Source organism: Syzygium oleosum, unplaced genomic scaffold (genome assembly GCF_021117445.2).
Source record: "Syzygium oleosum isolate NSW1041296 unplaced genomic scaffold, Sole_v2.1 Sole_v2.37, whole genome shotgun sequence".
Taxonomy (NCBI): Eukaryota; Viridiplantae; Streptophyta; class Magnoliopsida; order Myrtales; family Myrtaceae; genus Syzygium; species Syzygium oleosum.
The window spans coordinates 1,282,209-1,296,347 of NW_026607521.1; the positions used below are offsets into that span (position 1 = coordinate 1,282,209).

General features: G+C 38.1%; 1 protein-coding gene and 2 non-coding genes across 4 annotated transcripts in view; 1 reads left to right on the forward strand and 2 right to left on the reverse strand.

Annotated features, from left to right (window-relative positions):
• Nucleotides 1–2,474: 2,474 nt before the first annotated feature.
• On the reverse strand, nt 2,475–2,569 carry LOC115689777 (small nucleolar RNA snoR116). Its single transcript, XR_004006746.2, has one exon. It is a non-coding gene; the product is annotated as a small nucleolar RNA snoR116 (small nucleolar RNA).
• Nucleotides 2,570–2,697: 128 nt separating this feature from the next.
• LOC115689778 (small nucleolar RNA snoR117) lies at nt 2,698–2,782 on the reverse strand. The gene has a single exon (XR_004006748.2). It is a non-coding gene; the product is annotated as a small nucleolar RNA snoR117 (small nucleolar RNA).
• Nucleotides 2,783–7,514: 4,732 nt separating this feature from the next.
• The window catches only part of LOC115689775 (uncharacterized), a 36,170-nt gene continuing 29,545 nt past the window's right edge, over nt 7,515–14,139 (forward strand). The window contains exons 1-7 of one of the 2 annotated variants that reach the window (XM_030615929.2): nt 7,520–7,871; nt 9,284–9,355; nt 9,439–9,506; nt 10,856–11,003; nt 11,080–11,163; nt 11,881–11,970; nt 13,565–14,013. In XM_030615929.2, the coding sequence (XP_030471789.1) occupies nt 7,602–7,871; nt 9,284–9,355; nt 9,439–9,506; nt 10,856–11,003; nt 11,080–11,163; nt 11,881–11,970; nt 13,565–13,570 (738 nt within the window). In that variant the 5' untranslated portion in view covers nt 7,520–7,601 and the 3' untranslated portion in view covers nt 13,571–14,013. Of the gene's footprint in view, nt 7,872–9,283; nt 9,356–9,438; nt 9,507–10,855; nt 11,004–11,079; nt 11,164–11,880; nt 11,971–13,564; nt 14,014–14,139 lie in introns of those variants that run through there. The other variant, XM_056305374.1, reaches the window with a different exon arrangement.

Genomic DNA, 14,139 nt, shown 5'->3' on the forward strand with positions numbered 1-14,139 from the left:
AGGACTAAATTGACAAAATCAAAAAGTTTACAACTGAATTGACAGGCGTACAATAAGTTTGTGATAGATTGGGTAATTTTTCTATAGCAATACTATTATTTGACACCGATCGCCAAAACTGAGTGTCAGAATCTAGAGGAAGTGTTGATTTTCCAATCTCATTTCCATTCAATTTCCATGTTTAAATCACTAATTTCAAATAAAATCTAACGCTTAGCAAGGGCCTCGCTAGATCTGGGCGAGGGCTAGGATCATCGCCTGCGACCGGCGAGGGCTTTTGAGGCCCTTGCCCAATGGCTGACGAGCCTAGTGTCGGCGACCCTCGTCGGACTTCATAAAAAAAAAAAGAGAGAGAAAAAAATAAAATACAATAAATTAATTCAGAAAAATTAAAAAAAAATTAAAATGACATCTCCAACTTCATTTGATGCATTCGTTATTACTAGAAACCTATGAAAAAGTTCTCTATTTTTCATATGGGTTTGAAATGGGATGATTCCTTTTTATTTTAAGCGTAAGGCATTTATTTCTTGGACCTATTTAAACCTGTTTTTAAGACTTAAGTTGCATCATTAATTATGGATTCTAAATTCATTTTGCCACATCTATACTCAACCCGAAGAAGCGCTGGTTTCTTCGTTGCGTATCTAACCTTCTATCCGGCTCAAAGAACGCGTTGAATCTGCAAAGGTACATCGTGAATAAAAAAAACAACAAATTGGTTGGCTTCTCTATGCACGTGCTTGACTTGAACATGTTGCAATTTAGTCCAACAATTCCCTGCAATTACCAAAACTGGTCACTAGAAGCAAAAGGACTATCATTATTGTCCTATTCTTACTTGCAAAAACAACCTCAATTATCTTATTCTTGCATTTTCATACCAAAAATTTGTTCCTGTGTCAATGCAAACCCAAACCCATAAATATCACTGGAAAGGGCTCTTCAACGGTTTTGCACTCACGCATTGTGTTGTGAGTTAATATTATTGGTGGTCCTCCATTTGCTTCTTGGTTGATTATACGGAGAAACTATCCAATAAAATCCTATCCGATAAAATCCTAAACATATTTAATTTTGTGAATTTAATCTTAAGCCTTTGTGCGAAATCACACTGTAATCTTTTCGGTCAATTTTCATCTGAAAATACTGATGTGACGATCCAGTTATCAACGATAGTGACACACTGTCACATTAGCGATTTTCAGCAAAAATTGGCTGGAATGACTACATTGAGATTTCGCGCAAAGATTTAAAACAAAATTGAAAAATTTATAGCAAAGATTTAAAACAAAATTGAAAAATTTATAGCTGAATTGATACGCATATAATAAGTTTATGATTGAACGGGCAATTTTTCCATAACTATACTATTGTTCTGACACTAAGCACCAAATCTGAGTGTCCGAATCCAGAGGAAGTGTCGATTTTTCCAAATCTCATTTCCAGTCAATTTCCCTGCCCAGATCACTGATTTCAAACAAAATCTGGCATTTGGCAGTGGAAACTCCAACGTACTTGGCCATCTCAAACTCGAAAACAACCTTGATGTCTAACTGGGTCTCTTTTTGAGAATCCTCCAAGTTCAATCCACTTTTGTGTGCAGAAACTAGGTGTTCTCACAGCATCGGATGGGTCTAACTTAATATGTTAACATGGATCGACCCGAATGAACACATGTCCATGATAAGAATTATGTCGTATCATCAAACCCTATGTTCGTCCCGCATATTATGATTTAATTAAAAAAATGTAGAGAGATTTATTGAAATGAGGAAAAACCCGATTAGCAATAAGTATAAAAATTTATAAAATTGCTTATTCCAATTATAAATGCAATTGGTGCGATTCTTTTTAAGATCCTCTTCGTATAAAAAATGAGTATACGTATAATGAATCAACCCTTTAAATTGATTGCATACTTCATGGTCCGACCTTAGGTCCTCTTCACGTATTTTCTGCACATTTGTCTTTTGATTTTCATGTAAATTATTTAATGAATCATTACCGAACTTTAAACATTTCAGTTCTGACCACATTAACAATTTACAACTACTTCGAAAACCTTTCGAATTTGTCAAAATTAACTTTTAGATTTCAATTTTTAATTCATTAAAAATCTTTAAGTCTCGCAGGTCGACAAAATTTTCACAATGATCGAATGCGAAAATCTTCGAATCCGAATCTCCTAAAATCTTCTAAAAATTTCCAAAATTTCAAGAACTGGGGGAACTCGAGAGAGATTATGGTAGTAGATTTTGTAGGAGCGTCTGAATGCACAAAGCCCCGGGAGAGGGGGGGCGAAATGCCAGAATCTCAGCTCCATGTCGATCTCGGCAACGTACAGCGCTGAATACGCCATGGGAAGCAAAGGCGTCACAGTGACTCTAATTTGTTGCCTTTCCATTCATCTCCCTCACCCAAAAAAAATCAAAACTGAAGTGGAAAACTTTCAGGCAAAAGAAAAGGGAAAAAGGCTCAGAGAATCTCGATTACGGATCTCATCAACAAGCCCAGATGATCTGGACTTCAGAGTTTGATGGTATGTGTTTTCGTATCATCACTGCCTCCCCCCCAAAAATTCGCAGACGATGGAAACGAATCGCCAAAAGAGAGGCTAATAAAAAAGCGAAAAGAAAAATCGAACCGGAAGCGAGAGCGAGAATAGCCGCGCCAGAGAGAGAGAGAGAGCGGCGAAGGCCTCAGAGAGCTAGAGCTTTTGAGGTGTCGATCAGAGACGGTCGTCTCAGATGGTACGGACAATTCTTTCGCATCACAGGCCGCCGCCGCCACTCGAGCGAAGCAACCGCACCGGGCTAATGGCTACGGGAATAGGGGGGAAGAAGAACGAGCGAATGCGCAGCCATCTGAACGATGGAAGAAGATCTGAGACCTCTGCGACGGAAGAAGACGAGGAGGAGGAGGAGGACGAGGCGGCGGAAGAACGTGAGGGTTTTCGTGGGTGGGGACGATCTGAGAGTCGAAGGGGGGAGTTAAATAGACGGCGCAGCGAAGCTGAAGCTGCTGTAAACCCTAGACGTGTCGGCGCTCGGGTCGGGGACCCGATCACGGGCCGCCGCCCGCGCCGGCCCGGTTCAAATGGGCCCAAATTTTAGTTCACGGGTAGACCGTGGGTGTTTAGCTATAAGGCCCGATCCATCCCGATCTCACCCGATGGGGCGTGTTTGGGGCAATGAACTACGCCCGATCCAACCGCGCGTCGCGATCGGATCGGGACTCCGCTCATTGATCAGTTCTACTCGGGAATAACCACGGCACGAGTAAAAATAGACGAATAAATAAATAACTTGTGGTAGAAATTGAGTGCGGAGAAATTTCATTTGTGCGGTCAAGCGGGTCAAGATTTCGAGTTCGTAATTCAGTCGAGTCTTTTTGGTTGATCTTGTCGGTCATATTCGATGCAAATCATGCGCCGATGTGTATGAGTATAAGGCATGGATTTCGTTAGAGGGGTCCTGATTAAATATTTAGTTAATGGCACAAAAAATCTCAAAATCGATATATCCGTAACAAATTTACCCCAAACTAATTTTGGGATTACCAAAAATAGCAAATTTGCCGTGAAATTGCTGAGCTAAATGACACATGAAAATAACTCAATTGACATGGTAAGTTCAAGTGTAAATTTATATTAATTTTGGATAAGATTAGTCACCGGTATACTAGTGTGGAGTATTAAATATTTAGACAAACTTCTCCAATGTACGGAATTATTAAAATTCCTTCTATGGTAGGTCCAAGAGAACGCATCCATGTCTCCTCACCTAACTTGTTTGATTGTCCCATCCTTTTACACCCTACGCTTTTGACTTAGGGAAAGCCTCTACCACATGTTGCTAAATCATCGTCACGGGTCGAAAGGCTTGACTAAGTCCAAGCCCGCCCCTAGCTTCATCGCAACATCAAAATCGGTCCAAACTTCTAGCAAAAATAATTAATATTCCATTTGGCTTCACGAATGACGTATGTAACAAGAGGAGAGTCGCATTAAAATTTCCAAAATGCCCCTAAAATCGAGACTAGAGGGAATGTCGTGATTACCACTTTAATAATCAATCATGATTCATGAGTTTAATAGTCCGTATAATTTATTAGACGTATAATCTATAATATCAAATACTTATTTATATTTTAGTAATTTATCTATGCTCACAACTAAAAATTAAGCACATATCATGTGATTATATTAGAACAAATATTATGCAACAATCATCATTGCCCCTTTTCATGGCGCTTGAGGAAACTGCGAAAATTTGACTTGGTCGAGCTTAAGTCTTAAGTCGAGTATTTGATTTAGCATGATCTACTTAAAATAAACTATGCCGATCCAACTTGATTCGATTACAATCGAAGTCAAACAAATCGATTCGCGATCATTCTCAAAAGTCAAATGCATCAACCTACATTTTCCCTGGTGGAGATTTGACTAAGGGGTGAAAATCTAAGGCCAATAACTCGAAGGGGTCATTCTTTTTCGATACATTGGAATTGTTTCGCAGCTCCCAAAAGACCAAGGGGTCGAGCTAAACGATTCATGCACGCGGGATGCCTAGACCCGTAAAAAATGGGTCTATGACTCATTTCTTAACTCATTTTGATGAGCTAGATTGTTATATGAGTTAGTTATTCAATAATGGATCACAAATGAGTTTAGAATAAGAAAACTCAATATAATTTGGGTGTTGAATAAATGGATTCATAACTAAACCTGTTAAATGGATGGATCGGATCGGATTTGGGTTGGGTTATAAATGATCCGACCCAATTTAATCCATTTAACTCATTTATGATAAATTTATCATAAGGCAAATTTCTCAACCCATGCCCATACCCGATCCGACCCATTTAACTAAATATAGGAAAGCTTATTTCTGATAATTATTTTAAAAAATTCTATTGCTAAACATCTTCATACAATACAAATCTTTTAAAAAAAATTGAAGCTCCGTTTGTTTTGCGGAAACATAACATTTCTGGAAAATATTTTCTGGAAAATGACAATATTTTCTGATATTTGTCTGATACCTGAAAAATGAACTAGAAAATATTTTCCGCCGGTATGAAAAATCATATTTTAATTATTTTTCTTTTCTTTACCTTTTTTCCTTTTTTTTTTCTTTTTTCTTCTTCCCTCGCCGGCGGCAGGCCACGACGATAGCCGGTAGCTAGCCTCAAGCAAGGGACGAGCTTGTTGAAGGCCAGCAAAGCTCGAGCTCGTCGATCTGGCGAGGCTAAGGCCTCGCTGGCCTCTGGCTAGCATCAAGCCTTGCCGATCTAGTGAGACTCGTGCTCGCCGGCCTCGGGCAAGCTTGTCCCTCGCCTGTGGCCGGCCACCGACGGGGGAAGATGAAAAAAGAAAAAAAGAAAAGGAAAAAGGAACAAAAAAAAAGAAAAAGAATAAAAATAATATGAAAAAAAAATCAGAAAATTAAAAAAAAAATTGAAAATTACATGTTTATTATTCACTTAAGCTTATTGGGTAATCCATTTATGACCCATTTAAGTCTATTTTTAAAACTAAAGCCAACCCATTTATAACCCACAATTATTGAATATGGGTTAATATATGGGTTCTTGACCCATTTACCACATTTATTCATAACTTATTTAAACTCAACTCACTTCCATGAATCCTCTTCACTCTTTCTCGTCCTTGCTTGCTACGTATTTTAGATTGTGTTATATATAAAAATGTTTTAGCAATATAGATCGGGGTCGGGTATGTGTTGGGTATGGGTTATCAAATTTGTATTGCATAGAAATGGATCAAAACGGGTTAAATGGGTCAATTTAGGTTTGACAATTCTCGATCCAACCTGACCCACCCGTTTGCTGGGTCTAGGGATGCCTAGAAATTTTCACGATATACTGTCATTGTCCTCTAACCCTCCATGTTTGTGAAGTGATCGATCCCCCACTTGATGTAACATGAGCAAAGTGCTCCCTCACGCCCAAAAAGAAACCTTTAAACTAACATAAATTTTCCATATGGTGAAAAGAATATGACTTAGAAAACACAATGATGCCCTTCAGGAGAGATATAATCAAGTCACTCATGCATCGCGATACGCGATCAATGCAAGCATGCAAGAAACAAGAATGACTTGCAAATGACGACATCGATCATTTCTTTGCTCCTTTGCATGTGAGGATCCAATTTCTCCATCTTTGGTTATCATGGCAAAGAGCGGACACCACCATTGGAGATACCAAGAGAGAAAAACGTGGGATTTCACTACCATGGAAGCAAACCTTTTCTTGATTTCGATGTTGTGGGTGTTGTCCCATTTCTCCAAGTACCAAACAAGAGACAAAATACCACGTTTTATTCTATATATAAACTCCTTGATTTCCCCCCAAAAAACACATAAATAAATAGGACATGGTTTGCTTTTAGGCACCTTGTTTCCTGTTAGATGCTACTTTTTGATTCTCTATACCTAGGCTGTTTGAGGGAAACCATGACAAAGGCACCCACCACTAGCCATAACATGGGATTTGTAGACATAGAGACTTGCATAGAGACCATACACCCTATAAAAATATATAAACAAAGGTAGTTTTTTAAGGGAAGATATAAGTAGAAAATTAAGAAATTTTCGAAATTTTTGCGAGAATTAATGCGAGGAGGGTGGCATTTTCTCCTTTTTGAGTTTTTCTTTCATTTGGGTATGGTGGGCTTTTATGTAAGGTGGAATCACTAGCTTCTAGGTCAAAATCTTGGATTAAATCGGGTCCATCAATCATCATAGATTGTATCGGTTCTCAAGCTGCTTATTTTAAGTTTTTCTTACATTTGGGTATAGTGGGCTTAAACGTTCTTATATTAAAGCGGAACCGCTAGTTTCAAGGTTAGAATCTTGGATTAAATCAGGATTGGCGATCATCCTAGGTTTTACCAGTTCCCAAGTTTCTTATTCCCCCCTCCTAGATAGCATTATCTGGGCAAATTATACTCACATTAATAGGGGATTATATTATTAGGTAAGGCTAACAATATGCGACTCGATCCATTTACAATACAAGATACGTGGTAAAAATAATAAATACGGAAAAATGCCCAAACAGTATGCCGCAATTTGACATGCTTAACTCGTTAATTTACAAAAATTAATATTTTCTTATCGTAATTTAATCATTTTTCAATTGGATGGAATGCGTTTGAGGCAACGTTTTTATAACGTAATATTTAGAAAATGTATTTTTAATGGATTTAGTATACGCTAAGCATATTTAATGAAAATAAAATTTGATTTTTAAAGCATTGTTTTCACACGTTACGAAAATAGAGAAATTTAAAAATTAACAACACTCGCTAGCGGGGGAGATATTTTGCTCGGACACGAACGGAATTCAAGTCCCGCGGCGGGGGCAATTTGGACCATCCAACGAAAAGCAAAAACAAAGGGGGGCCCACTTTTAACCAGAATTACGTCAGCAGAGAAACTCGTGCTGTGCTTTTTTAAAACGCACGCTCCCCCACCACTCCCCTTCTTCTTCCTCCTCCTCCTCTGTAGAGAGAGAAACTGCCATTGACTCGGCATCGCTGGAGAGAGAGAGAGGGAGGGAGGGAGGGAGAGATGGTGGACGACATTACGGCGGGCGTGGACGGGGCCGCCGCGAAGCCGGCGGCGGGCGGCGGGGCGCCGGAGAGGGAGAAGCAAATGCAGGCGATGGCGGGCGTGGTGGTGGTGGTGGTCGACGGGGGGGAAGGGTGCTCGGCTCCGGCGGCCGCGGCGGCGAAGAAGAAGAAGGCGAGGGAGGGAGTGGTGGTGGAGTGCAGGATATGCCAGGAGGAGGACGAAGTCCAGGCCATGGAGTCTCCTTGTGCCTGCAATGGCACTCTCAAGGTCTCTCTCTCTCTCTCTATTTGAGCTTGTTTCGTTTTCTCATTTCCTCTTTGCGGTTCAAGTTGGCTGTTGAAACGCAGATGTTTCCGTGCGTTGACATTTGCGAATTCTGTGAATTAGATGAAACCTCTCCGTCTCTCTCTCTCTCTCTGATCAAGGGTCTTGATTTTCAAACTTTCATGTGATCACTCTTAGTTGAAGAAGTTAAAGGCGAAAACAAGTAATCTGCTTTTGTCCCCTTTGGTAAAGGTGGAGTTTCGTGGAAATTGCAATTTTTTTTTTTGGTGGAGCTGGTCTCAACCGCGTGACCGCTTTTAATTCAGTGGTTGTGTGTTGCAGTAATTTCTTGCATTTACGTCTTTGTCGGGGTTTGGTATACTGTTTGCATATTTGCTCTGATTTCCTCTTCGAGGAAAATAACAGATGAAAATGGAAAGCACTTGTGTGTGTGTGTGTATGTATGAGAGAGAGAGAGAGAGAGAGAGAGAGAGAGGCCCTCTAAATGTCCTATTACTGGCTTTGTCTGACAAGTAGTATGTCAATGAAAGAAAGAACTAGTTCTACGATGAACAAAAGACTAAAAAATAAGTGGATGAGTAGGAGAGTGGGAAGAGACTTTCTGATACTTATGTGGAGAATTCACGCTGGCAGAGGATGGATTGGGGGAACAAAGGGTTTCATAGGGCGTTTTTTCTATATGCCAAACAGTTGATTGTATGGATGTCTGGCTGTCGAGTTAAAACAAAGCATCAACGATACTGTGAATGCACACCCCATAATTTTGACAGATGCTCTGAATGTTGATGTGAAGATATTTAAACAAGCATCGGTCAATGGTGGAATATTTAATCACGACTCTTTTGTAGTACCCAAATGCCTCCCCATCTTGTTCGTGACTCACATGGATGGGTTAGTTAGTGAGATTCCTATCTTCCTTATTTAATACCCAACAAAACCACGAGTAAGAAAATGGACACGGCATGATCGGCAGGAAAGGAAGATTCTGTATGTTTAACATTGAGGAATGACTTGAACATGGTAAAACAGAGGTATTTTGTGGTACATGACCATGTATGGTAGCGACTGTTCAAAGATTCATGCCGTGTGATTTCTGGGTTTATAATGTGAAACAAGTCACTTAGATGCATTAATTAATAGCATGATGCATTGGATTTTTAATGTACACGTGAAGAAGAGTGGTGGCAGCTGCCTCTTTCACTTCATATACCCACAAATACTGGGATCATCGACTTCTCATCAAGGAGTTGTACTTCTGTGCTTAAGTTGGTTGAGATTATGACCAAGTCATGCTTTGCTTTGTCATTGATCCCTAAGTTGAAATCAGTAAAATTTGCTCTAAGCTTTGGAGTTTTTGGATTGTCTGATGATATCAGCTCTCATCTTTCTTGTAGTTTGCCCACAGAAAGTGCATTCAAAGGTGGTGCAACAAAAAAGGTGACATTAACTGTGAGATTTGCAACCAGGTAGGACTGCATCTTAGCTTCTTAATCTATATATGATGAATATGCAAATTCACATATAAAAGGTCTGGTTTTCTATGTGATAGGTTTTTTCTCCAAATTATTCTTTGCCACCTGCCACCATCAGTCCCGATCTTGTGGCCATTGATGTCAGGTAACTTGTAAGCTTCATAAAGAACGTAAAATCCCTATATGGAGCATACTTTCGACGTTAGTTGGCCACCAATGTCTAGATATGCTTTATTTTAACAATGTACGATCAACATCTTCTACCATCTTAGAGAAAGCAATTAATTGTAGGGAGACATGCTCTTTTGCATGTTTTAAGGATTTTTCTTACTTTTTTTTTAACTTTTGGTTTGAAACTTCTTATTCACTTCCATTGTTGGTTTTTTTGTTGATGTATGAGGGAGATAATTTGCTTGGTTATTGATGATCAAGAAAATTGCAATCTTTTCCTTTTATCATTCCTCTGGTCTCCTCCGGCCTCATTATTGTTTCTCATTTTTCGGTCTCGTTTCTCTTTTTATCTATAATGGGTAAAGAATACACATTCATAATAACTTGATAATTGTTGGTCTTACTCCAAAGCTCAATCAGCTTATTGAATGCCTCCTTGGGGAAAACTTAATAATGATCAAGGCATCGACAGCCACTAGTAATCCACAAGAATATCACTTTCTTTTGAGTATTCTCTCATTTACTTAATCTCTTTCTGTCTTTCAATGCATTAAGTTCTAAGCATTCCGAATATACGTTATCTGAACCAAGTTGCTTTTTTCTTCAACTTGTTTATTTGAAACTTTTTCTTTTATTTAAATTCTCTTTGCAATAGCATCTAATTCCAAGCTATGTTATTCTTGCTAAGGCGTATTAGGAAGGGAAGAAGTTTAATATGCTAATGTAGTGTGTCATTTCATATAATTTCAGGCATTTTCCCCAAAAAGATTAAGATAAATTGGTCTCCCAATGATGTATCATTTATAAGTGTATGGCGGAGATATTCTTCTAGATGCTATTGACACTGCTGCTTGTACTCTCGTTAGGTTGTCTGATCCGTTAGATTCACATGTCAATTCTTCCCTCTTAATACCACACTGTACTTTAGTTTGAAGTGAGATCCCAGGGTTGTACCCTACTCTTCTGCAGAATATTTGGACGCTACAACTGGTTATGAATCGAACATAACTTCTGATTTCAGCTTTAATCTCTCATGTTTCAAGTTGTCAAGTCAAAACTCACCTAGTTTCTCCATCTTTTTTGTCCAATCTTGTTTCATTTCACTGAAGTACCAACCTGAAATTTCGGCTGCAAAGTAGATATAGATTCATAGCATCCTGCTCATCTTAGCTGATGGTGTCATGCCTTTGCTTGTCGCGTCTCTGCATGCTAAGGTCGTAATGTTTAATTTTGGATATTACTGTCTGTCGCATCTATGATTCGCCATTCTGTGTCCTGGCTCAGCATCTGAAGCCTAAGATATTGTGTGCTTCTGTCGATTAGGCGAGCATGGGGCCCACATATCAATCTCCGTGATTCTCATCTTATAGCGCTAGCTGCTGCTGAAAGGCAATTTCTGCGATCTGACTATGAAGAGTATGCTGTTGAAAATAGTAGCAGCATTGCCTGCCTCCGAACTGTGGCTCTTGTTGTAAGTGATCGGAACAAGGATTTTTCTATTGATTATTGCCTCTATCAGGAAGTAAACGTGGATCATTAATTGGCAGTTGTTGATAATTCTACTTCTACGCCAAGCTCTCATGATTACACGAGAAACTGGAATGGTGCAAGAATCATCAATGTTTTTTGATGTAAGTCTCCAATACCAATGATGCTTTAGAATGCATAAGTGTGCCTGCAACTTGAATCTAGCAGCACAATTTACTTTTTCTTCAGAATTGTTTTCTCAACAAATAGTGTACGTGATTGGGGGGAAAAAATCGTGGTATATGGGGCAGCAGATGTATTTCAGACCTTTGAATATTTTGATATCCTTTCATAAGTTATTTTGCATTCCCTTTTCTGCCGTCATTACATGAATGAAGTTGCGTAGGTGAGTGAACTGAGCAGTTGGCAGACTGTAATTACTTCCTGCGATTTTGAAATGATAGATGTGTACCCTGCCTTTATAGGTCCCTATTGAGTTGAGGTGTTTAGAATAGCACTTATAAGATTGAAAATGAAACTTTTTGGGAATAACTGTGAGATTTGCTATGGCAACATTTGTAGTTACTGTTTCCAATCTAGATTGATTCTGTTTTATTGAAGTTGTTGCCACTTACAAAAGAGTGCATGAGTATGTGCTTTAATTTGGTGAGACAATTCGATCATGAAAGTCTGGATATTAATCTATTAATTGTGATCATAGTCTGGTCAGCCAAGCTCATAAGTTCATGTTGTAGGCTTTTAGCTTTTAATTTAATGAAAAAATTCGAACGTACTAAGTGCATTGAACTTTTCAGTGATCATAATCTCTCTATGGACTAGTTTTTACAGCATGAAAACTAATTGTAATATTGGAAATTCAGTTTCAGGTTTCAGTTCTTCAGTTTGCTGGTTTTCTCTTGCCATGCTACGTAATGGCCAGATCTTGGTACATACAAAGCCGTAGGAGACAGGTACACCATTCTGTTTCACTTGACTGAATAATTAATTTGATGCTGAGAGCATTATAGATGACTTGATGACAAACGAAAGATGTGGTTTCTTTATGTCACCTTATATAGACCGGGAATTAACTAACATTGCATCGCAACTGATCAGAAGAGTTTTGATAATACATCACAGAATTGTTCAAAGATACTCATGTGTTGGGGGTAAACAAAAGAACGACAGAGAAGATACATTTTTCAGTTAATTGCAAATTTCCCCGACCTTAGGTGTCTCTTGCAGTTGCAAAGAGCTCCCCATCCTTTATATCTTTGCAAATATTCCCTTTACCTATGGGATTTGTTTTTTTTTTTTTATGCAAATAGGCCCTTGTCTCTTAAATCTTTTAAAATACCTTCCCAACCTTTCGAAACGAAAGACTCCGTTACCTTTGTGTTTTTGTCTTTTTTCAGATCAGTGAGAAGGAATGTGCCAAAAATCTTGAAAAGTTAAAAATGCCATTAGAACTTTTTTAAAGAGAAAGACTTGCATTTTCTGCCTAAATTATTGATTTTAGCTCTAATATATTTGAATTCTTAAATATGTAAAGTTACAAATAGTTTTTGGTAGCTTGAATTGGTAATCACGGGATTATTTACCTTCTTTAATGCATTATATTGCCATATTTTTCAAAAAGTTTGAAATTTTGAAGCAAAATACCCAGTTTCATATTTAGGTCTATCTAAGAATCTTTTAGTAACTTCTAGCAAAAAAAGAATCTTTTGGTAATTTATGTATTCAAATGTAGCTTGGTAACAACTCTGCATTCATCAAGCCAAAACGGGAAATTTACTTATTAAGAGAAAATAAAACATAAAACGAATAAACAATGATACGATCAATCAGTAACTTCTACAAAATTGAAAACTTACATAATTAAGAATTCCAACAGGTTTTAGTGGAAAATGCACATGTTAACATGTTTTAAATGGCATTTTTTAAACTATCTGTTTTTTTTATGTCAATTTAGGCAGACGAAAAATACTATTAAATATGGTAATGGAGGTCTTTGCCTATCCTGAAGGTTGGGGGTACTTGTCAAGATTTAGAGGGCAGAGATTTTTGTGTATACCTCAAATATTGGGGAGAATTCGTAATTAACCTTACATTTTGACAGATTACTAAACAGGATTCTTTGTGTCTAAATAAGGAGATGTTTACATGAAGATTTGATGACTTCCTTTCTTAAATTAGTTCAGTTTTTACTGCCACTTTTAGTTCCTTTTTCCCTGATGCTGGTTTTGTGAGGAAGATTGGTTTGCTTGAATCTTTGATGTTCTTAAGGTAATAAAGTTCAAGATAAGAAAACTATGATAAAAGTCATCGAATTTGTCCGGTTGTGTTAACTCAGTATTATGATACATTTCGACCAAAAAAACAAAAAAGTGTTATGATACATATAAAACATCGGCAAGGAATAGTTGTGGGAATAGTTGTGAAGTCTGACATATATAGTTTGTATTTGTCTCGATATGTAAACCATCGGGAGATTTTCCTAATTTAGAGTTTATTGCACCACCTAAGCTAATTCTGTTCCATTCTATTCTGATGTATTTCTTCCAGGTTTAAAGGAACTATATTGGCAAGATCATGGATAGCTGTTTGTCTATTTGTCCCTGAAGAGGGTGTGCTGCTTATGGATCTGACTTTGCGGAGTACTTGATGTGGGGAACTGCATTTCAACTGAAGGTGTAGTTGAAGTCTTTCCACTCTTACTCTGACCTTGGCCAAAAATAGAAAAAAAAACCATAAAAATGGAAGGAAAAAGACGAGTACGAGTCAAAGAAATGACATGGAAAAGGAGAGAAATTGACTGATTAATGTAATGTGAGGGGAATATAAGAGACAAATTGATGTAAATGCGTGTTGATGGTTTTTCTTTTATTTCCGTAAGTTCCAATTGATCACAAATCGACCGATGTGGTTGTTCTGTATCAGCCTTTCTATGGCTGGTGATCTCAGTGTGGACCCTGATATTTAAGAATGAAAAATGTAAATAACTTCTATATCAATGAATTGCTTGAGTAGGCATCTTCGCTTGCTGGAGCTTTATAAATCATGGACATGGAAAAAAAACTACCGGACCATCCTTTTGTTGTCTAAGGTGTCCTCGCAAAGAATTCTTGTCCTCTATTCTG